Source organism: Macrobrachium rosenbergii, chromosome 2, assembly GCF_040412425.1.
Source record: "Macrobrachium rosenbergii isolate ZJJX-2024 chromosome 2, ASM4041242v1, whole genome shotgun sequence".
Classification (NCBI taxonomy): domain Eukaryota; kingdom Metazoa; phylum Arthropoda; class Malacostraca; order Decapoda; family Palaemonidae; genus Macrobrachium; species Macrobrachium rosenbergii.
This window is the reverse complement of record NC_089742.1, coordinates 59,799,271-59,826,770: the sequence shown is the minus strand read 5'-3', so window position 1 is coordinate 59,826,770 and position 27,500 is coordinate 59,799,271. Positions and strand designations below refer to the sequence as shown.

The window sequence follows — 27,500 nt, the reverse complement described above, 5'->3', positions numbered from 1 at the left end:
GTTTATGATTCTCCGAAGTTACCATCGATCACCTTGAGGTGTTTGCAAGGTGGAAAAAGCTCTTGAATGAACTTCAACTCACCGATGCGTTGAATGATTTATAGTTTTACGAGCATCGAATGACTCGATGATTTTACCCTAGAGAGAGAGAGAGAGAGAGAGAGAGAGAGAGAGAGAGAGAGAGAGAGACAGACAGACAGACCTACTTGGAGGAAGGATGGTAATGTTAGAAAAAAATCTCGAGGTTTATGCAACTGGTCACAACGGCTTCATTGAATGGAAATCATAAAAATGTTTTGAAGACAGAATTGAAGGTCGTTGCGATAATGGTGCCATAAAACCAGGTGAAATCTTGTCAAATGGATGTATAGAATACTTAGTTCCATAAATTATTAGGTCTTGTAAAATCAATGGGTACTTGATAGATCGCAAGAGAAGATGAAAGCATGAACTACTGGTAGATTTATTTTTAGGTTTGTGTATGATTTAATATCGAGAACTGATATAGCTGTTATCTATATTCATTGAGTGAGCATGGAGTTTATTTTGTACATGAATCTAATATGCTGACTCTCTTTTTATGGTGACTCGATCGTGATGTAATGTATTTTTTTCATTTTGGATTAAAATTTTATCTGGAGATCTTTCTAACCCGATGTATTGTAGTCTGCGAGTCATGGTTCATTAATTAAAAACGGTATTTTTATTCAAATAAATTATTATTATTATTATTATTATTATTATTATTATTATTATTATTATTTAATAGCGCTACATTTCCCCATGCAAAGAATTTAGTCTTTTTTTTTTTCATTGGTAAATAATCTTTCCAACCAGATCTATTGTAGTCTGCGAGTCATGGTTCATCATTTAAAAATGGTATTTTTATTCAAATAAAGTATTATTATTATTATTATTATTATTATTATTATTATTATTATTATTATTATTATTATTATTGTTTAATAGCGCTACATTTCCCCATGCAAAGAATTTAGTTTTTTTTTTTTTTTTTATTGGTAAATAAGCTCTCGTCTCGGTCTCCGCTTCCCTCCTCATTTCGCCGTCTCTATTTATCCACATATGTTGTTATTTTTTTTTCCTCCTTTTCGCGTGGATAAATGCTTCCTTTGTCGGCGTTGTGACGAGCGACGCGCAAAAATCTGTTTGTTTTTAGACCGGGCCAAAACGCCTCGCCTGTGATGAAGTTACCGACATTCGAACTGAGGTTCGGATTTTATGATTTCTCTCTCTCTCTCTCTCTCTCTCTCTCTCTCTCTCTCTCTCTCTCTCTCTCTCTCTCTCTCTCTCTCTCTCTGTCTTGTTGTTTGTGTTCTGCATCGGCGTCTTTTAATCGGCGCCGAGAAAGGAAAGAAGGTGGTTTTACATTCTTGGGCGCTTGGCTTTTGGAATTTCGTTTATGTTTTAGCATAATTACCCGACATGGGTGAAAGGTATGGGATACTTGCACCCATATGTGGGTATCTTATATACTTCCCTCCCCCCTCTCTCTCTCTCTCTCTCTCTCTCTCTCTCTCTCTCTCTCTCTCTCTCTCTCTCTCTCTCCGCCTTATCGTACCGCAACAGGAAAAAAAATTATTGATTGGTATATGCCTTTGCCAGACTGTATGTGTTGGAAATTGTTCTCCCTGGAAAATTTTTTAATTAATTTTTTAAAATGATCTTACCTGTAGTACTAGCTTTACTATGTAATTGTAATTGTAAATCAAGAGACGATTTTCATTTTTATTTTAGAAGCGCTTTAAAGTTTCAGTACTTGTGTTCGCCTCAGTAGATTGAAAACAATTTTGCGGTTTCGTACGACTTAAAGGAATATTTTGTAGGACCAGTAAACAATTGTTTCAGTAGTTCCATTACTATAGGTTGGTTTACGATGTTCTTTCAAAACTTCTTATGTATTGTGAATTAGAATAAATAGTGTACTCGTCTAGATATGGCAATCCATTGGGCAAAAACTCTAGAACTGATTTCATAATTTTAGAATCTTTCAACATGAATATGAGAAATGAGACGCCTTGATTATTTCACTTAGCGAAGAGCGAGCTTTGCAAAAGCTCTACCGGCAGGGGGCGCCGAGAAGAAGAAAAAGAAGAAGAGCTGTCGATTTTGGCAGGGGTTGGAAAGAATCAGAAGGGTTTATGTAGAGAGAGGGAGATAGGGCGGGGGAGCGGGCGGGGGAGGAAGGCGTTGCAAGAACGAGGGCTTGCGTTATGCAAATACCTTTTGTGCGAGCTGTAAAAAGTAGCAGTTGGGCCCCTAGGCTACTGTAAATGCACCGATTCTGAAACATCGTAACAATGAGCGTCATTCTCTCTCTCTCTCTCTCTCTCTCTCTCTCTCTCTCTCTCTCTCTCTCTCTCTCTCTCTCTGAATGCGCCTGGAGCGCATGCAATCGAGCCCGTCAATTTCAGATAATTCTCTCCTCTATTTAATGTTTTTATAGTTTCCGAATCATTGTGCTATGCTTCACATATGTACAGTGAAAAAATGCCTCGCGACTTGGATTTGTTTCCTGAAAAATCAATTTTTAGTTTTCTGTGAAAGAAAACTACTGAGATGGCTTTTCGTCTGTCCGTCCGCCTTCAGATCTTGAAAACTACTGAGGCTAGAGGGCTGCAAATTGTTATGTCGATCATCCACCCTCCAATCATCAAACATAGCAAATTGGAGCCCTCTGGCCTCAGTAGTTTTTATTTTATTTAAGGTTAAATTTAGCCATGATCGTGCGTCTGGCACCGCTATAGGTGCCAACAATGCAGGCCACCACCGGGTTGTGGCTGAGAGTTTCATGGGCCGTGGCTGAGAGTTTCACACAGCATTATACGCTGTACAGAAAACTCGATTGCGTCGAAGAAACTTCGGCTCATTTTTTACATGTTTCTCTGTTGACCTTAGCAGTGAATTTAGTACTAGGTGATTAGTCGATTTTGGTCGGTCGTATTCCTTGGAAAATCACAGAAAACTTGCAGAAGGCCTAAAGGTTAACATCCTTTGGAGGTACCACCTCTTAGGGGAAAAGGTGTTTAGTAAAAATTTTTATTTTCTTAAAAAAAATTGACGTCTGCTTATTGTCCTAGTTCGCGCACTTCGTTAATTTGTTTAGATTACTTATAGATGTCCTCCGGAAATATGGTTCTGTGGGCAAAGTACAAGGAAGCCATCTTTTTTGTTGTGTCGACAGAAGCCCTTCAAGAAAGCCGTACCTTTAACTGTTTCTTGTGAGGGCCTTTAATTCTAAATTCGTTTCCCTGTCATCGTGAAGAAGTGATTCTATTTTTCGTTGCGTTCCAAGAATTATTCCCTTATAGCATGATATTTCTATCGTCATTGTCTGATAAACTTATACACGTGGTTTAAAATGAACGTTTGGGTGTCTTTCACAGCAATGAATTGTTAACAAGGTGGCTAGGCGGTATAGTTTTTCCGCGCCTCGCATATAAAGGCGCATTGTTGTCAGACCACGGATATGCCTTCAGAGATTTGAACCGGGACGAGGGAGGACTCCTTTGAAGGAGAAACTACGAGAGCAGGAAGCAGGACTGCTGTGGGAGCTTTCCTTCCTGCTTGTCCTTAGGGCGCTCGTCTTGCCCCTAGCCATGTTCCTTTCTTCTGGCGGCGGCGTCTCCCCGACGACGACGACGGTTGCTTCTTCGGCGTTAGCCTTACCTGCTGCTTTTGCTGCCTCTTCTTTACCGGCCTCTTTCATACCTGGGGATCAAAGGCGGCGCCGCGGCACTCACACCTGGATAAAGATAATGACCGGGGTGGAGAGAGGTTAAAGCCGGAAGCGGCGATGCTGCGCGATTGTCGAGTGGGAGATGGTGTGAAATGAAGGATGCTGGTGAGGAACCGAGTGGGGAGATGGGGAAGGGGGTTTTGGGGCGGGGGGAGAGGTAGTAGGGGAAGGGACAAGGATGGGGTACTTTGGTTCTGCAGTGAATGTTCTAAATTCAAAATTCTTTTTTTAATTTGTGACTAGGCTGAGCAGTGGGTTATATAGTAATTCCTTCACGTTTCGACTCTGAGATGTAGTGGCTATATAGTGTCGTGAGGGTGAAGAAGAAACATTTGCTGTTTTTGCAAATTCTTTTTAAAATTCTGTATCTCAATCTCTTGTTTAAACATTTTGCCTTCACTTTGTTTAACTCCTCAAATCTTTCTTTCTTTTATACTCTGTATGATTTTAGTTACCCAGAATTCAGATTTGAAAATGAGGCCTATATTTAGCCCGATGAAAAATTTAGCTTTATAACTCTATTGTATTATATCGTAGATTGTATTAAACTGCATTTTGTCTTGATATCGGATGTGTTCTATACGTCCTTTATGATGTAAAGACATAGCGTTGAATTCTAGTAAAACACAAATTAAAAGGGTTACTGAAATTTTCTCATAATTTTTTTGATGAATATAAAACATAAAGAATCACATATATTTCTGTAAATAAAAATAATGTTAAATTCCATTCTGCACTTCAGAGTTCAATTAATTAATCAATTTCTATGAGCGAATCTATTCTGCTTTGCTGTACATCTCATCCATATTAGTTAACGCACATCCTCTAGTCATCCATACAAGCATGCGCACATTATCATCCGTTTTCACATCAGTACGCTGCTCAGCCGCTGCTTCGATCATCCATTTCCGAAAGACCCCTCTTCAGATTTTTGACTAAATTCTGCAGTTCTACCTTTTGCAGGAACGTGGTTATGACGCGGGGCACGGAGGAGCAGAAGATCGACCACCAGATCGCCCTGCCCAACATCCGGAACTTCCCGGACAATGCCCCGATGGACTCCGAGAACCACAAGGACGACGAAGAGGATGACGACGATGAACGCCTGGATGTCGTCGGGACCACCGACTCTCACAGCGATGCAGCCCATGGTAATGATGGAAGGATTCTGTTCCCTCTCTCTCTCTCTCCATATAAACACACACACACACACACACACACACACATATATATATATATATATATATATATATATTATATATATAAATATATATATATACTGTATACATACATACTTACATACATACATACATACATGACAAGATAGCCAAACAACTTCACTGTGTAATATTACTCTTATTTAGGCTTCAATAAGACGAGATGGTTTAGATTCCAGATTCTTTAAAATGGAAGAGTCAGAATCTGAACTGTAATATGTAACAAACGTAATATTATATATATATATATATATATATATATATATATATATATATATATATATATATATATATATATATATATATATATACACACATACACATATATATATATATATATATATATATATATATATATATATATATGTATATATATATATTATATACTGTGTATATATGTACATATACATACATTATATGCATATACACAAACACACACATATATGTATATATATATATATATTTGTGTGTGTATGTGCACTTTTATGGCATGCGTTTTCTCTACAGCCCATTCTTTCCTGTGCATTGCTAGAAGACTTAGCTTTCTTAATCATTTCCAGATGGTTTGCCCATGATTCTGTTCGCGACTGATTTTATTAGTGAATTTTATTTTGGTACTTTGTCAAGTTTTCTCTTAATACCACGTGAAAAGTGAAGAAATATCTTATGAAATAACCATAAAATGAAGGTTCTGTGTTAAAAAAAAAAATATATATATATATATATATATATATATATATATATATATATATATATATATATATATATATATATATATATATATATATATATATGTATATATATATATGTATATATATATATATATATATATATATATATATATATATATATATATATATATCTATATATATATATATATATATATATATATATATATATATATATATATATATATATATATATATATATATATATATATATATATACATACTTTTTTTGCACAGTGTTACTTGGATAATAAACATTTTATATGTAAACTCTAGTTCTTATGACTGGAAACGGGTCATAACCAAACTGACGAATCAAGGGCAATTTGCGTTCTTTTAAGTTATCGAGGAGAGACACTAGTCATTCATAATTTTATTGCTTGGATGCAGACTTGGAAGAAGTACGTTTAAAACAAACTCAGGTATATATGTACTAAAATGATTGAATGATCATTACCGTGCTGTTTTTAGGAAACCAGAAGTACTTTACGATAAATCCATCCGAATTTGGATCGTTGTAGAGCAGCGTAACCTGTTTATGCACGCCCTAATTTATAGAAATATATACCAATGTTATGGCGTAGGATTTCTTCCACACTAGTTATTTTAATTGAATTTCTCGTTGGTATGGATTTCGCCACATGACCGAAAACGCGCAGGACATTTCCAATTAATTAAAGATTACGAATCCTTGTTGAGTTGGTGGAGGAGTCGATCCAAGGTTAGGATTCTTCAGTGATTGTACGCGCATAGAAAGGAGAAACGAGGAAAGGACCTGTAATATGATCCTGTTGAGCTGCAGGCTTTTCAACCATTTAATGTCTCCTCCTCCTCCTCCTCCTTCGCCTTTCTTCCTCCTCCCCCTCCCCCTTTTCCTACCTCTACTCCTTCGTTTCCTCCTACCCCTCCCCCTCCTTTCTAACAAACACACGTATCCCTCCCCCCCTCCTTCGGACTCTCCCTCCCTGACCCCTCCCTATGAGTGCCCCTTCGCCTCAGGTACCCCCGCTGTGTTTCCCATCCGCCTACACTTCCCACTCCTCCACCTCCACTTCTTCCTCCTGCTACTACTCATCCAACCTTTTTACAACCCCATTCGTAACTCCTTACCTCTCTCTACCCACATTTGCCTCCCACCTCTCTCATCTCCCCATTCCAGATGGGGCCTGGTTGACCGTCGCCAGCATTCGGTTCATCGAGGTCACAGAGAACTGTTCAGAATGTTTTCTAATGGGATCACTTAATGACTGTATGAATATCAAGCGTTGTCTTTCCTGCATGATTAGAGGATATAGCTCTTCGTTTCTGAACAGCTCAGGTGATTAGAAAAACTGCTTGAGAATAGCAGTTTGGTATGTATTAGGTGCGTCATGTTCCCCTGAGGTCAGAGCGAGCCGTTTGTTTATAGGTATGTCATTGTTTGGACAGTAATCAGTGCGGCTATTCAATGAGCTGTTATCTTGATGTAACGCTAAAAAAACACGTCGTTATCGTCATGTCATCTCTGGCCTGGCTATCCGCGTAAAAATTAAATCTTTTTGTTGGGAAAACTTATCAAAACTCCGACTTTGTTTTTCCTTTCATAAGTAATGGTTATCTTATGTTAGCTTAAAAATTAAATTAATTGGCTTTTAAATGTGCCCTACATGTTACAGAGTGTTAGTGGACCCAGCTTGTTGGCGACGTTACAGTATCTGTAAAAATGGCATCGATTGTGTGTCCTTTTTTTCAAAGTGAAATTTCATTTTCGTACGTGCGTCGCTGTCTAAAAGTGATCGTCTTTATATTTCATCACTTGTCAGAGAATGGGGAATTCTTTTTATTCTGGCTGAAAAAATGAACAGAAAAAATAACTGAAATTTAATTTCCAATTGAGAGAGATGAAAAAGAAAAGGAAAAATTAGAGAATTTAATTTCCAATCTTTTGGAGGACGCTTTTACCAAGAGAGCTTATGTTGGGTGCGCTCGTTTCATTTAACTCTCTCTCTCTCTCTCTCTCTCTCTCTCTCTCTCTCTCTCTCTCTCTCTCTCGAGCTATTCGTTTGTGACTATAGTTAAGAGTGAAGTGCTGCCGTATTTTTTTAAATCCTCCCGGCTGGGGAAAAATGAGGGAAGAATTTTTTGATTGATCTCCAGCATTCCGTTTGCTTTTGTGACGCTTCTTTCTCATTTGGTGTCTCTTTAGGGCTTTCCGTTTGCAATTTATTGAGTTCTCTCTCTCTCTCTCTCTCTCTCTCTCTCTCTCTCTCTCTTCACTAGTCATAGTTTACAGTTTCCACTCCATCATGAAAATGTACATTTTGACATAAAAAGGTTATACTAGGAAATGTCGTAACTGTTTATTCCATGTTTATTTTAGATGTGAATTCTTCAAGGGAGAATAAATATCTCCTAAATCAGATGACTGCCTGACTTTCGTGTGAAAAACATAGCTTTATGAATTTTTTTTAGAATCTTATAACATTTCGCCATTGGATTCAATTTTTTTTTTTTCAGAATTTGTTTGTGGTGTTGTGTTAATTATTCTATATATGTCTTATGTCAAGAGGACTAATATTGATACTTTTGATGTCTTCCAACAGAGTTGATGGACAGCGATGTGTCGGGAGAGGAAACGAATAACAACGCAGCTGATGATTCGGGACGGGACTCCGTGAAACGCAAGAGCGACCTCGACTCCGACATGGACGACGCAGGCACACTCGCAGCCCTGAAGAAGGTTGCTTCCGAGAAGGACGAGCCTTCGAGTTCAGGAGGAGCCGACCCATCGCCCAACATCAGCGTTGGGCCTCCATTTCAGCCACCTCACCTACTCCCATACTTGTATCCTCACGGCCTGTATCCAGGTGCAGCCCAGAGCTTAGCGGGTCTTCATGGGTTGATGCTACCGGGTTCTACCCCTGCCGGGCTCAACCCACACAACCTGCAGCTACCCTTACTAGGAGCAGGCTCTGGTGCTCCACATCATGGGTCGTCGCCCCTCTCCCCCCCTACATCCTTGCCTGTAGCCCACAACCTACTGTTAGCCCATAACCTGCTAGCTGGTGCAGGTCATCATCTTCTGGGGTCTCACAACTACCAAGGACTGGCCGGTCTTGCAGTGTCGTCAGGGGGAGGGACGAGCACGGGCAGCAGTTCCCTAAGCGCCGGTCCACCCACCAGTTCATCCCCAGCTGCCCCTTCGCCGTTATTACCAGATCGTCTAAAGCCCCCGCGATTCACCCCTTACCTCCCGTCATCAACAGCCGCCTCTCTCTCCTCCATGTTGTCCTCCTCTCTCTCATCGTCACTGTCGTCATCCTGTATCACGCCCACACTGTCGTCCTCCTTACTAGGGGAAGCTCCCTTGGGTGGTTCTTCAGCATTCCAGGCAGTGAGCCCAAAGGCGGGATCACGGCTGGAAGAAGGCGTGCGTCGATCTGCTCACGCCGCCTCTGTCGCGTCCGAACTCAAGTCGATCGAAAAGATGGTGAACGGGCTCGACCGACGTCCGGATTTACCTGATCCCCTTAAATTAGCTGACAAGTGAGGGCGGGCCCCGCCCAGGGTCACTTCTGCTCACCTCCACACCCACCTGGTGGCCGTCCACGCCCTCAGTGGTGGCTCCGTTTGTTCCTCCAGTCCCCTCTAACCCCTGAGAGTCTTTTCTTCCTCTTCTTCTTCCTCCTCCTCTTTCATTTCCCCTTCCAACCAGTCTTTGCCCCGATGACACAAACCTCAGTCCCAGGTGAGGGGATGCATCCACCAGGACATCCCGGGTCGTCACAACCCCTGAGAACTTTTTAAAAAGCAAGAAAACGTAAAAAAAAAAAAAAAGTCAAATAGAGAATTGAAATCCTACGTGCGTGTGTGCGTGAGCGTAAGGACCACGTCAAAGGCCTCAACAGAAGAAAAAAAAATGTTTGCTGGCCTGGCTGATGATGTTGATCCTATAGGGGCGGCTGTTATTTTATTTCCTTCTCATAGTGTTTCGCCCAATCCTAATTTACCAGTGTAAATGAGAGTGTACGGAACGTCACGAAGAGCACAAAAGATCCCGTGAAACCCCCTCCCGCTGCGTTGAGGTCGGCAGCAGTGTGTTGTAAATTGCACATGTATATAGTCCCATACAACTACTTGTTAGTAGAGCGTATACCAAAGAAGCAGACCGACGACAGCAGCGGCAGTTTCGGGTGTGTGGTGGAGATGTTTGATGAATCTTGCGGGTGAGGATGCGTGCATGCATGTGTGAGATGTTGGGAGGTAAAAAAAAAAATATGAAAAGAGGGCGTGCCTCTACATGCTAATAAACATTGACTCTGTCAGAGTATGTGAAGTGTCTTATTGGATAGACACTAGAAAGAAGTGAGGTGTAAAGCCACGGCAGCGTTCGACATTTTTTCTAAGCAAGTTGTCTTAAAACACATTTTCATAGATTTTTATTATAAGAAAGTGTTCGGGTCAGTTTTGCGAATGTGGAAAATTTTCGTGGTGGACAGTGACAACTACACGCAGCTTAAGCCTGGTTGGTGTTTTATTAACTGAAAAACCGAGGAGATAAAATGATGAACCACGGTGCGGACGCCATTGTGTATTCACTTGTGAAGCTGAAAAAAAAAGTATGGTGTGTACGATCGATAGACTTAGGAAACAGGTAAACTTAACTAATGTATAAACTCTTGCTGGCCTCACATACCTCATCGCCGCTCACCCTCCCCCCCTCCCCTAGGTGTTTTAACGTGGTTGGAGGTTGCGGCAACACGGAGGAACTTCTATAAACTAATAAATATGGAGATCCAGTGAACTCTACTTACTACTACTTATATGGTAGTTTCCCAGCTAGCCGCTAGGTGGCTACTGGCGCCCCCCTTCGTGGACGGCGTAATGGAAATATTATGGTGCTTTGTTTTCTCTGGGTGTCTTCTTCTTTTCATTTTAAATGCCTACGACTGAAACTTTTTTGAAAGGAGAGGATGAAAATCATCTAAACAAGCAAGAAAGATATACATGAATCCTACTTGTGATGATTACACAAAATATGCCTATAATTATTAACTGTTGGAAGAAACGCAGTGGAATTAGACTGAGAAAGATCATTTGTTTTCTAACTATGTGTGTTATAAAGTTCCAAATAATCCTAAATAAGTTATGGATGTGTAAAAAAAAAAGTGCTTAGCCTTGGAAGTAAGAAATTCAAAGAGGAAGTTTTCTTTAAACAAATCACAACATTCATTGAGCCCCTCACTCTAACCCTTCAATAGTTGATGATGATATTCAAACGTGGAATGACAGAAAGAAACTGAGAAGCCCAGACCTTCTTAGGGATGAAGTCTCTACTTGCGATGTTCAACAAAGAACTGGAGAAGGTGGAATCTTAATAGTTTATTGCTCTTCTATGGGTAGATAGGACATCGTGTATCTATCATCATTTTTTGTTTTTGAAACGTTCACTTTTTTTGTCGGAATGGAGCCGGAAAATCGATTGATGATTGTCGCAAGAAAGCCATTTTTTGATATCATTATAAAGAGTATTAATTAAATGTCGTTTTAAAATCTAGCCCAGTGTATCTGTAGGCTGAGTTTCGAACAACAGAACCAAACAGCGTAACTTAAGATTTTCATATATTTTTTTTTTCCAGAATGAAGTGTATCAGTTAAATAGTCATTTTTATGTAAACTGCAGCCCATTGGTCTCAGTAATTGATTTTTTTTTTTGATAAGCTGGTAATATTTTAATTTCAGTCTCGTTTCCTTTTGTGTACATTTTTTCATTTTTTTCATTCGTTTCTCTCGATTCCATGGCGCTGCTCATACCAAGACCCTCGCATTACTGTATAGTAATAATAATGATGATGATAATAATAATAATCACTTTGATCGTGGAGACCTCTCTCTCTCTCTCTCTCTCTCTTTAACGTCAAATCAAACTATGAGACATCCGTCGGAGCTTCGGTAGTCAAATAAGTCCCCCATTTTAAAGTCTCTTTTGTTGAACATTTGTTTTTTACGTTTGTTTGTGCACTATGCAAAGAGATGCGTTGGTTATACTCTCTTTATAACTAGGCTTCTTACACCGTATGTTTCCTCTCAGTCTAGCACATAATTCCTCCCAGTTATCAGTCTTCTTCCGTTTACATAATGAGTGCAATGCTCGATACTTTATATCCTTGTAATTTTGAGTCCCGTATCAACAGAAATTGCGAGTGACTCTCCAACTGTTTTTTCCCTTGTACACATATTATGATCCGCCTTCCTATGTCCAGCTTACATAGGGTTTGTGACTCATGGTTATATGTTTAAATAACGTTTTTTTTTCATTACGAGAAAGACATGAACATTTCGCATAGGCACATGTCATGTCTCCAGCTTACTACTTCCTTGATTTTGTATTTTCATAATAACTGACTATTCTACCACAAATAAAAAGGAGGGGCTGAAAAAGCTACTGGATGCTACCGAGGTGAATTTACTTTCTTATAGCTCACATGACCTGCAATAGCTAGAATGTCTAAGGGTGTTTCACTCCCTTTTTGGAACTGATTTTGTCCAGTTCTTTTATCTGAAAACAATATTCCTTCCTTATTTTCGTATTATTGGAATTAGCTGTCACGTGTGATTTCATAAAATTACGATTAGTATGAAGTCGGCTTCATTTCAGTGTTCCTAACCTTTGGTATAAAAGTGTATTTACCTCTGTATGACCTGCTGTTGTTTTTAGGTCTTGTAAGAGAATGTTTAGTTTGAACAACTGGTAATCAAGATTTTATTAAAAACCTTTACTTTCTTTTTTCCTGTGCTGTGTGTGGCCGTGGTCAAGGTTTCGGTTGGTCTAATGTGTCTGAAGGCCAGCCACGTGTTTTGTTAAGATTATTATTATTATGATGATGATATTATTATTACAATTATTAATACTTCCGTGTATATCATAATTTGTTTATTTACATCTACCGCAAATGCTTCCTCCCAGGTAAACACACAAACTTGCACCCACACACCGACACAAACAAGCAAAACACACATGAAAGCAAATTTTTGATAATTGTTTAGTGGTAGGAGTACCAACCCCCCATATGAATCACTTTTACTGTAGAAACAGACATTGTAAGCATTTCTTCCACGCCCTCCCACTCCCCCTCCTTACCCCTACACCATTCCCCGTTCCCTCCCCCCCTCCCTTACCCCAGGTCACCAACCACCAAACCCCCAATTCATCTCGTCCTTGACCCGTTCTCCTTTCTTGCTCATCGATTCATCTCATGACATGTAAATTCACATTTATCACTTCATTTAAAAAGAGAGAAAAAAGAAAATAACAAATCATCACCTGGCCATGATGTCCCGTGTTTCTCAGTGGATGATTATGCACAGTATATTTTGTGTGTTATGGGGGGCGCATCTCCCCCTTCGGATCTGGCTGGCGAAAATAAAGAATATATATTTACTAAAATGCTCATAAAACGATGTGCAGCGGTCGTTCTTTTTTTTTTTTTTTTGTCTTTTTTTCTTATTTCCAATTATGTCAGCCTGTTGGCAAACGTTTTAACTAAGAAGTCTGTCTTAGCTTTTAGTTGAATAATCGGTTTGAAAATTTCCTTTGATTTTCTCCCAGCGAGAACTAACAGGAGGAGTTTCATACACTTTGTTTTAATGAGTTATATTATCATTTTATTTTTTGTTGTTGTCTGTAACATTATTATATTACTGTTGTTTTTATTGTTACTGCTTTAATGACTATTGGTATTTCTCGGCTTCTTGATATTACAATTATTAACACTTGTAAAAAAAAGGGGGGGGGAGGGTTGGGCTTTTAGCCCCCCTTCTCTCCTTCTCTCTCTCTCTCTCTCTTGTCTATCTGTCTGTCTCTACCACCAAATTCTGATTTGATTTTCTTTCTTCTGGGAATGGTCTTTCTATAGTTTTTTTTTTCTTTCTCTTTTTCCTTTCCATTCCTCCTTTCCTTTTTCGTGCCGGAGACGGGGGTGAGATGTGTCATTCGTTCCGTTGAAACGTCGGTGGATAAAGAATCTCCGAGAGAATAGAATATTGATAATATTAATTGATAGTTACGTGTATTTATTTGGTTATTTCTGATGTACATAATAATTATGTTCTGGTCATGTCTGTATTGTATGAAAATATACTCTTTTTGAAGAAGTCATGGCTTTTATTATTGCCCTTGAAAGTATACTTTACTTTTGTGTAGTTTGCATGGACACCTACATGTGTCTGTGTGATTGTGTATGTATACACTATATATAAATATTAAAATTCAGAATAAACCAGGATTGAACAGATCCAAGATGTTTAACGAATTGAAGTCAATTGAAATTATGTGGAAAACACAATTTAGCTGGCAGACGGTGATGAACTAAGGAAGGTTGTTGCTGGTGTAGAAGTAAAGTGCTTCTTTAGAAGTAAATTGCTGCTTTAGAAGTGAAATGCTTCTTTAGAAGTAAAGTGCTTCTTTAGAAGTAAAGCGCTTCTTTAGAAGTAAATGCTGCTTTAGAACTAAAGCGCTTCTTTAGAAGTAAAGTGCTGCTTTAGAAGTAAATTGCTGCTTTAGAAGTAAAGTGCCTCTTTAGAAGTAAAGTGCTGCTGTAGAAGTAAAGTGCTTCTTTAGAAGTAAAGTGCTTCGTTGGAAGTAAAGTGCTGCTTTAGAGGTAAAAGTGCTGCTTTAGATGCAAAGTGCTTCTTTAGAAGTAAAGTGCTTCTTTAGAAGTAAAGTGCTTTAGAGGTGAAGTGCTGCTTTAGAAGTTAAGTGCTTCTTTAGAGGTAAAGTGCTGCCTTAGGTTCAAAGTGCTTCTTTAGAAGTAAAGTGCTGCTTTAGAAGTAAAGTGCTTCTTTAGAAGTAAAGTGCTTCTTTAGAGGTAAAGCGCTGCTTTAGATGCAAAGTGCTTCTTTAGAAGTCAAGTGTTGCTTTAGAAGTACAGTGCTGCTTTAGAAGTAAAGTGCTTCTTGAAATTGACCAGGTGACGGTTACGAAAGGTAACTTAAGGAATGCTACCAGACACTCGCAGTCTCTGGAGTAAGCTCCCGAGTCACAAGGGAGTTCAGTTTAAGACTGTACTTTTAAAAACTCAGAATAGTTACGATCTGTTTCATACAAAAATACACTCGATAGCCAGTGGTTTGATAAGATTGGGAATGGCTAACAAACATGAAATATGTGCAATGAAAATAAACTGGTTAACATTAAATATACGCAATTCATGTAAGTGAATTTTAGTTAGCCTGAAGCATTGACATATTCTATGAGCGTTTACTTTTCAAAACAAATAATTGTCATGGTGTTTTTGAAGATAACTGAATAATACGAAAATATTCAAGGTATTTCATTACATGAACAGAGGATTTACTCTTGATATATATAAAAAAAATACCCCACTGGACAACTTTTTTTCTGGATTTCTGTATTTTAATAGTGTACTCATACCGTCAATAAAAATGCCAATATAAAAAAAAATTGTCGAGACGGCAAGTTCCATCCTTGATATGATACATAGGCCTACAGTCCGGAAGCTCTGACCAAGGTAACTGGTGAGCGATAGGTTCTGGCCGCGTGCTGGACGACGGTAAGAAAAAAAGTGGCCCTTATTAATAATAGACTATCATTTGTACACATGAAAAAAGTTATATTTTGTTCCGTCACACACATACTCGATTAAGCCACAGCTCTTGCAGACTGAAAAGACAGTTGAACCCGTTTGGAGAGAGCCTGTCCGTTCAAGACCTGATTCTGAGGGATACTGCGGATAAGATGATCTGAGGACGTATCTTCTGCAGAATTCTTTATGTTGCTCCATTTGCTGACCAGCGGTGAAACGTCAGTGCTAAGAAGGTAAGTGTAGTACAATCGATGGTCGTCATGGTTTGTTGAAACAAATAAAACAACGTGGCTACAGCCGGTTAATTATATATACGTTTATCTTCATTTCCTTGACAAGTGAACGAAAACGTTTGCATGTTGAGCGTTATTGTGCTTGTTAGTTCTCGAAAAGTATAAAAGAATATTAAGGTTTTAGTCTTACCAGTATACAACTACATGTAAATCACCAACTTGCTCTTAATTTTAACTACGCTTCACGGGTTCAATAGTTACCCATCCCGACTTCCGCCCCACCCTCTCTCTCTTTCTCTCTCCTTGCAAACTTGTGACGATTAAATGTTGAGCATTGTATCATGGAAATGTCTACAATAAACTCAAGTGAGTTTCTGTAGCAATTTTGAGAGTGAGGGAGTGAGTTGTGACATCGACACGACTACTAAGTGGTGTAGTTCGGGTGACGTCCGTTGACTTTTAGCTCTGGACGTCAGGTTATGAGGACCAAACACTTACTTGCGGGAATTCTTCGGGTGCGTGACGAAGTTTTCTCTCTCTGCTAGTGCTATACGCGTTTCGTGGCTTATAACGAGTGATTTTTTTAGGTGAATAACGTAAAGACTGATTTAACCGTATCGCGTTACTGCGAGCTGTGTGCCTTTCCTTCTAACGCTGGTGAGTACAGTATTCGCGTGCAGCATCCATTTAAAGGAAGGGTTGTCTTATTTGACTTGCAGGCAAACAAATTTGGTAGTTTTCATGAAGTTTTAGCAAATCCTTCCCGGCAGTACCGACTCATGCTATATCATGTCCTCCAATTCACTAATGGAACGCATCCTACGGAAGTCATAGGATTATTATTACTTTTCAAAGGTATTTATGAGTATTCTTTTTAGGCCAGTGGTTCTCAGAGTTCAGGGTTGGGGGGCATTGTGGTCAAGGAGTTTTAGTATTGTATGCATATTATTTGGAATGCACCTTTTGAGGCACACAATTTTGGAAAGGGGGAGGGGGGAATGACATTCTGACATATGGTGAAAGGGTGCATGGGCCAAAAAAGGTTGGGAACCACTGATTTAGGCTATCATTGTCGAAAACTATGTCTTGTACGTAACCACAAGGTATATATATTGCGTAGCCATACCTCGGGAGGCCTTATAAACTGGAAAGGACTTACACTGAAACTTTTTGGACTTTAACGAAACAGTATTTCCCTTAAACTAGAGATCAGTATTGGCAAACGCTTTCGTAATCTGAAAGCTCTTGTTACCTTATACCTTATCAGTTCCGTAGCATTGAAGGGTCGCGTGCAATACAGCTTGAACCAGAGGCAAAACGAGCGTGAGGAAAGAGTGTTCCTGGGTCACTCTTAAAAGGCAGCGTAACTTCTAACTTGCTATTATTAAGTTACATGTAAAACAGAGTTTATTCGTAAAGTTATGAGCGGTTAGGTTAGAATATTCGCACTGTAAAATGAAATTGATTAAATAGTTGCATTCGTGCTGTTTCTTCGTTTTATGGTAATACTGTGATTGAGGGAAATTGTACTGATAGCTATCATTCATCATTTGGGACTCACAAAGGCCAGTTACTATTTCCTCGCAGCTCGATGGAGTTAAATTTGAAATGAACTGACAAATAATTTTTGGGAAAAAACTTAAAACTGTTTTTGTCACTTTTTAGCGCTGACATATTTTACGTTCCTACTTTGTAGTTCCGGTGTGTAAGAAAGTTTAAAACACGCATACATACATACATACATACATACATACATACATACATACATACATACATACATACATACATACATATAATATAATATGTGTGTATATATATATATGTATATATTTATATATTGTATATATATTGTTATATAAATGTAGTATACATATATATATATATATATATATATATATATATATATATATATATATATATATATATATATATATATATATATATATATACATATATATATACATATATATATATATATATATATATATATATATATATATATATATATATATATATATATATGTATATATATATAAACAAAGAAAAATCTGTCAAACCCTTGCCAGTGAAAGAGGCCCTTCTTCATTCGACGAAAGAATCAAGATTTCAAACCCCGAATTAAGTTTTCAATTCTCTTCCATTTTTCCCTGGGGATCTTTAATTCAGGGAAACTTGTCCTTTTGAAGACTCGACCGCGGCAGCTGTGAAAGCTCCCATAGCCCACACAATGGTCATCCGATGCATTTATTCCAGGGAATGATGAATAATGGCCGTTGATGCGTGAAGCTTGGCTCTTAATCAGCTGAGAATAAAATTAAGCTCATTCTCAGGAACTATTTTACCCTAGGTATTTTAGTTAAAAAACTATGATTTCCTACGTCAATGTATTTTAGCTGAAAAGACAGATTTCCTGTTAAGGTATTTTAGTTGTAAAAAACTGATTTCCTATGTTAAGGTATTTTAGTCTAAAAAAAACTGATTTCCTATGTTAAGGTATTTTAGTTGAAAAAACTTATTTCCTATTTTAACGTATTTTAGTTGAAAAAACTGATTTCCTATTTCATGGTATTTTAACTGAAAAAACTATGATTTCCTATGTTAAGGCATTTCAGTTGAAAAAATCACGATTTGCTATGCATAGTTATCATGGGTCCTTTTTCTTCCTTTAGTTTTGCAAGGTGGTCATGGTTGTGTATAGCCAAAAGGAAGTGGTTTCTTGGGGCGTAACAATGTGTTTCCCGAAAGGTTTTTCCGAAGAATTCTAAATCGATGAGTTGAATGTTTCCTTTCTGTTTATTCTTTAAAGGGCGTTTCTAGGAAGGAGCATATTGGATATTTTATTACCGAATTCGGTAACTATATTTTTTAAATCTCCTTTGACTTCATAAGTCGATCTTGGCAACGTATAGAAGCCTTCGTGCCTTTTTATTGTAACGATATGAAAATTATGATAAAAGAGTTTATCATTGTACTCAAATAGTCTTCATTAACAAGCGATTTCATCATATTTTTCTGTGGATTCTTAAATCCTTAATCCTTCTTAAGTAATTTACGAATGCAATGTGTTAATATCGTACCTCGACTAAGATACTTTGTGACGGTTGGATGACTCAAGACCAGTGCTAATTTTGATAAGAAGAAAGACATAATTTTGAAGACTTCATTTTACGGACTTGTACAAAAAGATAGACAAGTTCCCTTCCATAATTTGAATATTGCAACTTAGTTTTTCCGAACTGGGAAAAAAGTTTATTTCCGAACTGGAAAAAAGTTTATTTCCGAAATGGCAAAAACGTTTATTTCCGAACTGGGAAAAAGTTTATTTCCGAACTGGAAAAAAGTTATTTCCGAACTGGAAAATTTTTTTTCCGAAAGGGAAAAAAGTTTATTTCCGAACTGAAAAAAGTTTATTTTTGAACTGGAAAAAAGTTTATTTCCGAACTGGAAAAAAGGTTTATTTCCGAACTGAAAAAAGTTTATTTCCGAACTGGAAAAAAGTTTATTTCCAAACTGGAAAAAAGTTTATTCCCTAACTGGAAAAAAGTTTCATTTCCGAACTAGAAAAAAGTTTATTTCCGAACTGGGAAAAAAGTTTATTTCCAAACTGGCAAAAAAGTTTATTTCCGAAATGGAAAATAAATTTATTTCCGAACTGGAAAATAAATTAAATTTATTTCCGAACTGGAAAAAAAAAGTTTATTTCCGAACTGGAAAAAAACTATGAAGTACTTTCAACGTATAACCGCCTCACGCATCCATGAATAAATGGAAATCTTTCCTTTTTGTCTTTTCATCGTTTAAAGGGAGGGAAATTCCGCCTATTCCGTCGATTTGGCATTCACGTTATATGGGGGAGATGACTGACTGATCAACCTTGACATTTCCATGGTTTTGATCCAAAGCGATTTGGGGGTTTTCCTCGGCGTCAGTGACAAAAAGTCGTCACGTTGCCATATCGGCGTCACCTTTTTTTCTTCCTTGCCACTTTAGAATATTCGATCACGAAGCGAGAAAGGTTAATGTTTATCTTAAATCTGACGGACATTGGCAGTATTCTTCAAAAGGCAGATCTTTGTTTCTAACGATGACTCCTGGAACTCCTTGCTCTGTGAATTGTTTCTAGGAATTTTTTTATTTTCAAGTGGTGTTTTCTCTCGTCCAAGCTGTGTACGATCAGTTTGAGAGTAGGACATCATTATTTTTGTAGTTTTTATATTCCCACTTTGGCTTTTGTAAATGGCGTGTCCTGAATGATGATTTTAAGGGGTCGGTTAACTGCAATTGTAATGAAACTATAATCCCTCTTAGAACGAAACCGATGTCTCTCGACCTAGATCTTGAATGAAAGAGCAAGATTTGAAGTGGCTTCTCGCCTCATTTGTAGTTTTATCATCATTGTAAGGAATCCGTAATTTAAAACATCACCGCGTTCCTGCTTATTCCCATCTGATTAATTCAATTTTCCTGTTTTCACTGCGGTACCTTTGTAGCCTTGAGATTTGGCCCATGAAGATGTATTTATGGACAGCACCCATACGGTGAACAATGATGGTAATATAGAAGAGAGCCCAAGGACGTTACGTACCATTCCGAAGTTTGGACCAAGGTTCCTTTATCCTGCTTGCACAAAACCCAGAGGGGAGAGTGGCCCTATCCCAGACTGGACGATGCCGGATCAAAATGTGGAGTTAATTACCTGAAGATTAGTGTAGTTATGCAGAAATTATAAATATATGGATACATATTGCGGCATTATTATTATTATTATTGTTGTTGTTGTTATTATTATTATTATTATCATTATTATTATTATCATTATTATTATTATTATTATTATTATTATTATTATTATTATTATTATACCAATGCATAAGGGGTAAAGGACTCCAAATTTTCCAGAAAATGTCAACCAGTTTCTTATCGCGTCCAATCTAACGAGGCAAGCGTGACTGCATTCATCATAGGTCAAAGCGCACGATTGCACCACTCTCGAAATTATTCCGTGTATTTTCATTTCTGGGGTTGTCTCTTACACCCGGACCGTGTTACTGAGGAGAACGTTGGAATCTTCTACAATTAAGACAGACGAATAAGAGCAAATTTAATCATTAAAGGCAATTGATGGCAGAACAACGTTGAGCTGGTTAGCACTTTAATAAGAAGAAAAAAAAAATATGCCGTCGGCGTGTATAAGCCCATTGAACATATATGGAGTAGGGCTTTGGGCTTTCATTTATACATCTCTAAGGGAAACTAATTATATACACACACACATATATATATATGTATATATACACATATATATATGTATACTTATTATATGTATATATATGTATGTATGTATACATCGACAAGAAAAGCATCTTCACCAACAGTCAAAGATCAGTGGGTCTGGTCAGTTCATGGATAGGTGATCACCAAGGAATTCCAGATGCCATCGACACTTGGGCTCCTTGAGGAACCGCGTGCCCAGCATCATCTTGCAAAAAAAAAAAAAAAAGCCCAAAAAGGGCAGCCGTTTCTGTAGCTTCTCCACACTATAATATATATATATATATATAATATAATATATATATAATATATATATGTGTATAAGATACTGTGTGTATATATATATACTGTATATATATATATATACATAATTTGTATATATGTATGTATGTATATATATATATATATATATATATATATATATATATATATATATATATATATATATATATATATATATATATATTTGTTTTTAAGTTACAGGAGAGACCACCAATGAAACTAGACGGATGAATCCTAGTTTTAACGCACATTGACTTGTTGAGAACCCCATCTAAAATGGAAAAGTGGTGTATAGAATTAAAATGAAAAGGATATTTGTTCATCACCATAAAAATAAAAGAAAATTGGAACATGCCTTAATTTCGTGACATTATCAGAGCATTACCACCTAACATGATCTTTAAAATGCTTCGAAAATATAGAGCATTTCCTTATTTTTCTCGTTGATCGCGAAATTTTGTTTATATATTCATCGCGTTTTATTTTGTAAGGACATTTGTATTATGGATAAAGACCGTGACAGACAGAAAAAAATTAATCTTTCAATCAGAGGACCGACAGATGCTTGAAAATTCGAGCCGTGTCAGTCAACAGTGACTTAATCATTGGCACTGAGCTCTAATGACTTTGTTAACGAGGGAAAGCGTCATTCGTCGCTGTACATTGTACATTGCCGCTAATGAATACATATATATATCGGGAAGATCAATGTATTCTCTCGGACTTCACCTGAAGATAACACCAGCTGTTTTTGCCCTCCTGATGACCAAAAACTTTCTCGTTTGTTGACATTTGAGTCTACATTGATGTGCGTGTGTGTGTTCGCTTACGTTCCCCAGCCTCTCTCTCTCTCTCTCTCTCTCTCTCTCTACTCTCTCTCTCTAGTGCGGTTTCTTTTTACTTATTACTGTGGATTTACAGTCGCATGTAGGTTTGTTTTTCCAAATATCTTCTTGCACGCTGGTAGGGGGTAACCGGATTCTTTGTACTTAGATATAAATAAATATACATAAATATGTACGCAAACTGACATACTCACATACCTATGTATGTGAATAACACAAAAATATATATTGAAAATGTGCATATATGTATACATGTATATATATATATATAACATGTATATATAATATATATATATATATATATATATATATATATATATATATATATATATATATATATATATATATATATATATATATACACATACACACATAAAATTATTCAGTGTGTATTTGTCAGTGAAGGCAACTTGGGAGAGCTACAAAGTGGGTGTAGACTGGAGAAACGTGTCCCGCAGTCGATTTAGACAAACAAATGACCAGTAAACTCTATCCCAATGTGATACCAACGCCCATTGCGATACTCTAATTGCATACAAAATATTACTCGCACATTTCTTATCAGACATAAAATAGCCTCGCAGCAAGTATGCAGCCTGAGGTTCAGGAATATTCAGCAAGAGTAAAATAAATAATTCCTGAAGGATATAATAAAAACGTATGATTCAGCTTTGTATCACATGTCTACATGTAATACTTCATATCACAACGTGTGAAAGTGACATATTTATACTCCTTGGCCATCCAATTATAACTTCTCAGAAATGAGTCAACTCTGACTGACTCGTTCATCAAAACCTTCGGTAGCAACATTATGGCGCTGATGTATCAATCAATTGGAAATGCGCAAAGTACTGTAAATTACAACTCTGGGGTGATGGAGAGTCCACCGAAGTATGTAATTCGCAAAGGCATATTTTATTCGTTTTAAAGCGAAAAGAATTATTACCGTGGAATCAAATTACTGATTTCTTTTTTTTTTTTTTTTTTTTGCTTCGTGTGGTGTACCGATCTGCATACAGCTATGTGTTGCTGCTCCTGAAATTCAATCTTTGCCGCGGGGCGAAAAAAGCTTTCCCAGTGCTTGCGGTATGAATTATAATTATTACAGGCGTGGAGCATGTGATTGCATATTCAAAGGCCAAAACTCACCGCAAGTACCCAATTTCACACTCGCAATACAAGGGAAATTAAAGCGCTTTTGTAATTGGACGAAATTTATTGCTTTGATTTACGCTCCGTTGTTGAAGTCTCCCCCCGCGACCCATGTCCCTCACATCCGTTGTCTCTCTACCCCACCCCACCCCCATCGCCCGTACCTGGGCTCGACCGACCCCTTCACCTCCCTCCCACAAGAAAATTGTCAGTTGCGTCAAATTTACGATCCTGTACATAAAATGTGATATGGATTTATGTTATACTCCTCTTCGCTTCAGTCAGACAACAGACAAATAGCGCTTTCTTCGACGGGGGAAAATGAGACTACAGTATGAACAAAGGTGACAACGTATATTATTAATGTATCTGGCCACCAAATTCAGTTCAGAGCCATTGTAATTGTGCAGTGTTTTGGATCTATGTCCCATTGTCTAAGCGCGATATTTCGAGGAAGAAAATTCCTAGAACTTCATATTTTGTTGAGCGGTTGTGTTCTACGCAGACCGTTTTGTACACAATGCCATCATTGCTGTACTGTCAAATAAGAGTACCAGTATGTCGTAGGAACGCAATTTTTAGAGAGACCTGAAATGTGTGGGAATCATAGGAGTCCCTGGTCGTATATTGTTAGTTTTGGATGCTGTGATACTGTAAATATGGTCGTCGTATCAAGTTAACGTTACACATTGCGGTCCTGTTAATCTGGACATTGTTACCTCTTCAAGTTTGGGAATAATATTGAGCCGAATCAAGAGAGGCTCATTTCCTTTCGTTATTTTGAGAAGAGCTCCCGGGATCTCTCATCTGGCTTTGATCCTGAGCGTTTTGGAAGTCTTGTCTCGAACACAACTCCGCATCAGAAACTGTTCACGTTGCATCTTTTATCTTGTCCCGTAGGGGGGTAGCGCCGTCAGGACACCTCATGCGGTGCATTGCAGGTATTACTTAAGGCTCTTCGTAGCATGCCTTCGGCCCCTAGCTGCAACCTTTTCCGTTGCTCTTACTGTGCCTCCTTTCATATTCTCTTTCCTCCATCTTAGTGTTCATCCTCTCCTAACAATTAATTCCTAGTGCAACTGCGAGGTTTTCCTCCTGTTACACCTTTCAAACCTTTTACTATCGATTTCCGTTTCATCGCTGAATGACCTCATAGGCCCCAGTGTTTGTCAGTTCAATTCAGTCAGTGTAAAAACAAAAAGTTCTGGAATTTAAAGTCTTCTGTAGTGCCTTATTATCTCTAAAAGGTGTTCAGTTCCCAGACCGATTTCGTGTACAAACGCAAGTAACCTAATTATTAGTAAAGGTGTTTCCCATAAAAGCAGTATTCCTCTGTTTCCACATATTTTGTCTGTCGTTATGTACATTTAACCTCTCTCTCTCTCTCTCTCTCTCTCTCTCTCTCTCTCTCTCTCTCTCTCTCTCTCTATAAGTTTGTGGGCCTTAGATTGAAACTTTTCTATACTTAGCAGTCTGTTCTTCATATCTGCATATAAAGAATTTATTACAGCGAAATATATTTTGGTCAGTTAACCTCTTGTCTGTGAATTACAAATGACTTCAGAACACTAAACATCATTATCTAAATTTCATTCAATTTTGAAATATTTGATAGAAATTTGCAGATCAAATAAGAGCCTGATAATATGGGACTGAAACTAGTTGTCATTTTTTCTTGCATAGGTGTTTGACTTGTCCGTCAAGTGCGGCAACCTCATTCCGTGTGCAGATAAGATATAACATTATGTTGTCACCACCTGCCAACTCAGTCGATACTTCTTAGCGGGTACAATATTAAACATGGCCTCAGAACGTGACTCACGATGTACCTCTCTATAATTCATATCTGTATTTTCAAGTGTTGCTTATCTTTTTTTTTTATTCGACCTTTGGTTAGTGACGAATATTGCGTTCACAGCTATGTACATAAGGCGTTTGTGTAAATTAGCAAAATGCACTCAAGTTCTTTCTACGGCCTTTCCAAAACGACTAAAGGGAAACAGAAACGGGGAAATAGTAATTGCGGGAATATAGAAACAGACCAATAGTAGTAATTCAACCCAGGATATCGACGCCTTTCCAATTTCCCTGATATCTGAGACCAGTTAAAAAAAAGAAAAGTATATATCTCGTCCTTCATTTGAAGCATAATCTGCAGACGTTATTTTTCCAATTGTTAGTTTTTGAAATCAAAAGAAGGAATGGAATGATTTATAACTGGTGATAATAGCCATCTTCGGTTTATGTTTTTTTTTTTAAGGGGTGCTGACTGACCCAGCTTCCAGTTCAAATTAGTTTTTATTTCTATAAATCTAACCCCGTCTCACTGTAGACTATTTCAACACGCTTTCTTCAACTTTAAAAAAAATGTATAGGTTTTATTAAACTTCCGTTCTAGTTTTTGTTGTTACGGCTGTAATTGAAGTGTGTTCATTTGTCATTGCTATTATTTTTTGTTTTTACTCTGGTTAAAATTCTTATTCTGTTTATATCGCTAGTTTTTGCTAGTATTTTTATCATTATGGAGAGAAAATGGAAAAAAATTCAACAGTCAACCACAAACATAACCCATATTTGAAGTAATCAACTTCTCAGGACACTGGCATCGTATTTATTCTATTTTTTTCTTTTGCGTGGTGAAGAAACATAGGACATGGCAGCCCAAAACCAGTTCTTTCAATGCAATTAGTGTTTTCATTATTTTTTCTTTTAAGAATTTCCAACTTCTTCAGAAGTGCTTTTGAGTTTTAAGTGAGCTGTAACTTTAGCTTCAAGGCGTTCAGTCCTTATTTTGCTTCTATAATATTTTTTTCTGTCATATGATTGCTAAAGTTCTCTATTTATTGTTTAATCTTTTTTTTCTACCATATCATTTCTTGACACGTGCTTTGAAAGTTTTTTGTATTTTGCTGGAATTTAAGACTTTCCCCCATCATTCCTTTTCATTTGACTATATTCTAATTTTTGCCAATATACAGTTTTCTAATCATTTCTCTTTTCCGCCGTTGCTCTCAATAATCTTATGACGACACCGCCGCTTCACCGAAGTTTACATTGACATCCAAATTCCTTTTACTGTACCTCCGCTCATAGTCTTTCTTCCATCTGACTTTCCACCCTCTTCTAACAGTTGATTCATGGTGCAACTGCGAGGTTTTCCTCCTGTTACACCTTTGAAACCCTCTTACTGTCTATTTCCCTTTCAGCGCCGAATGACCTCATAGGTCCCAGCGCTTGACCTTCGCCCTAAATCGTATATTCTATTCCACATCCTTACCCAAACAAAACCTCTCTGCAGGAGACAGACAGTCTGCAAATCACAACTGCTGTTTACCCTTAGAGTAATCCGAGGGTCGAGATACTCTTGATGTTGATGTTGATGATGATGAGGACGATGATGACAAAATCATATGATGAGAGTCATTACTCTGCTCTCGCCATTTATCGAGAAGGTTTATTTAATGCCGCTGCCGCCGCCGCCGACTTTTGTGGTATAACGCAGCAGCTGTTGCTGCAGCAGCAACTGCGTGCGTACATCTGTCGCGTCCTCTGCTTATCTTTCACCTTCCCATGCATGGCCCTATACTGATTCTGCTACTGTGTGACGCCGCCGCTGTCGTTACTCTGCGCGCATGCGCGCTGCGGTTTTCGATTTTGGGGTTGTCGAGAGCTTCAGGGAGAGGGGGGGGGGGACTTGTTAAAAAAAAAGGAACGGGTAACAAAAGAATGAATGGATGGAAAGGAGAATGATGGAAAGGAAGGGAGAAAGGGGGAGATGTGAAATGAAAATAGGAAAGGAAGGGGTAGAGTAGGAAGGGAAGATAAAATTGAAGAGAAAGACACTTGTAATCATCAAAAGAGCAGGAAAATACTAAGGGAAGGGAAGAGGAAGTAAACGGAATAATAGAAGAGATACAGAAAGAAAGGGAAGTACGAGTTAGACGTCAGATGTTAGACAATAGAACAAACCATAAAATGAGAGAGAGAGAGAGCGAGAGAGAGAGAGAGAGAGAGAGAGAGAGAGAGAGAGAGAGAGAGAGAGGGATGGCAGTAAAGTTTGCAGTGTGAGGAACGAGTGAAAAACTGAGATGACGACAACAATATGAATGGGACAGAAAGAGTAAAAAAAAAAAAAGAAAGAAAAAAAGAACGCTTTGAAAATCAAGTTTTTCTCGATGAGGTGGTTTTTTCCTCTTTATAAAAATCAAGTTTTCCTCGACGCGCTGCTGTTTTTTCCTCTTTATCATTAATCATTTCCACTTCATTCTTCTTTCCCACACATTTGTCACGGTGGGTGTTCACAAGAGTTTCCTTTTTTCGTTTGTATTTTCTTAACAGCGCGCTTTTTGCGGTTATGCTGCTATTATCTCGACTACAGCAAACACCGACCTCTTTTTAGAATTGTTTTCCTAGCGTTGGTGCCGTTAG

The 27,500-nt window shown here is 37.9% G+C and overlaps 1 protein-coding gene across 7 annotated transcripts in view; it reads left to right on the top strand.

Annotated features, from left to right (window-relative positions):
- LOC136847557 (optomotor-blind protein-like) overlaps positions 1–12,985 on the top strand; it is a 379,535-nt gene extending 366,550 nt beyond the window's left edge. For 4 of the 7 annotated variants that reach the window (XM_067119317.1, XM_067119303.1, XM_067119296.1 and 1 more), the window contains 2 exons: positions 4,706–4,908; positions 8,285–12,985. In XM_067119317.1, coding sequence (XP_066975418.1) covers positions 4,706–4,908; positions 8,285–9,231 — 1,150 coding nt within the window. In that variant the 3' untranslated portion in view covers positions 9,232–12,985. The remainder of the gene's footprint in view (positions 1–4,705; positions 4,909–8,284) is intronic. The other 3 variants (XM_067119312.1, XM_067119306.1, XM_067119290.1) reach the window with 1 other exon arrangement.
- Positions 12,986–27,500: the final 14,515 nt, after the last annotated feature.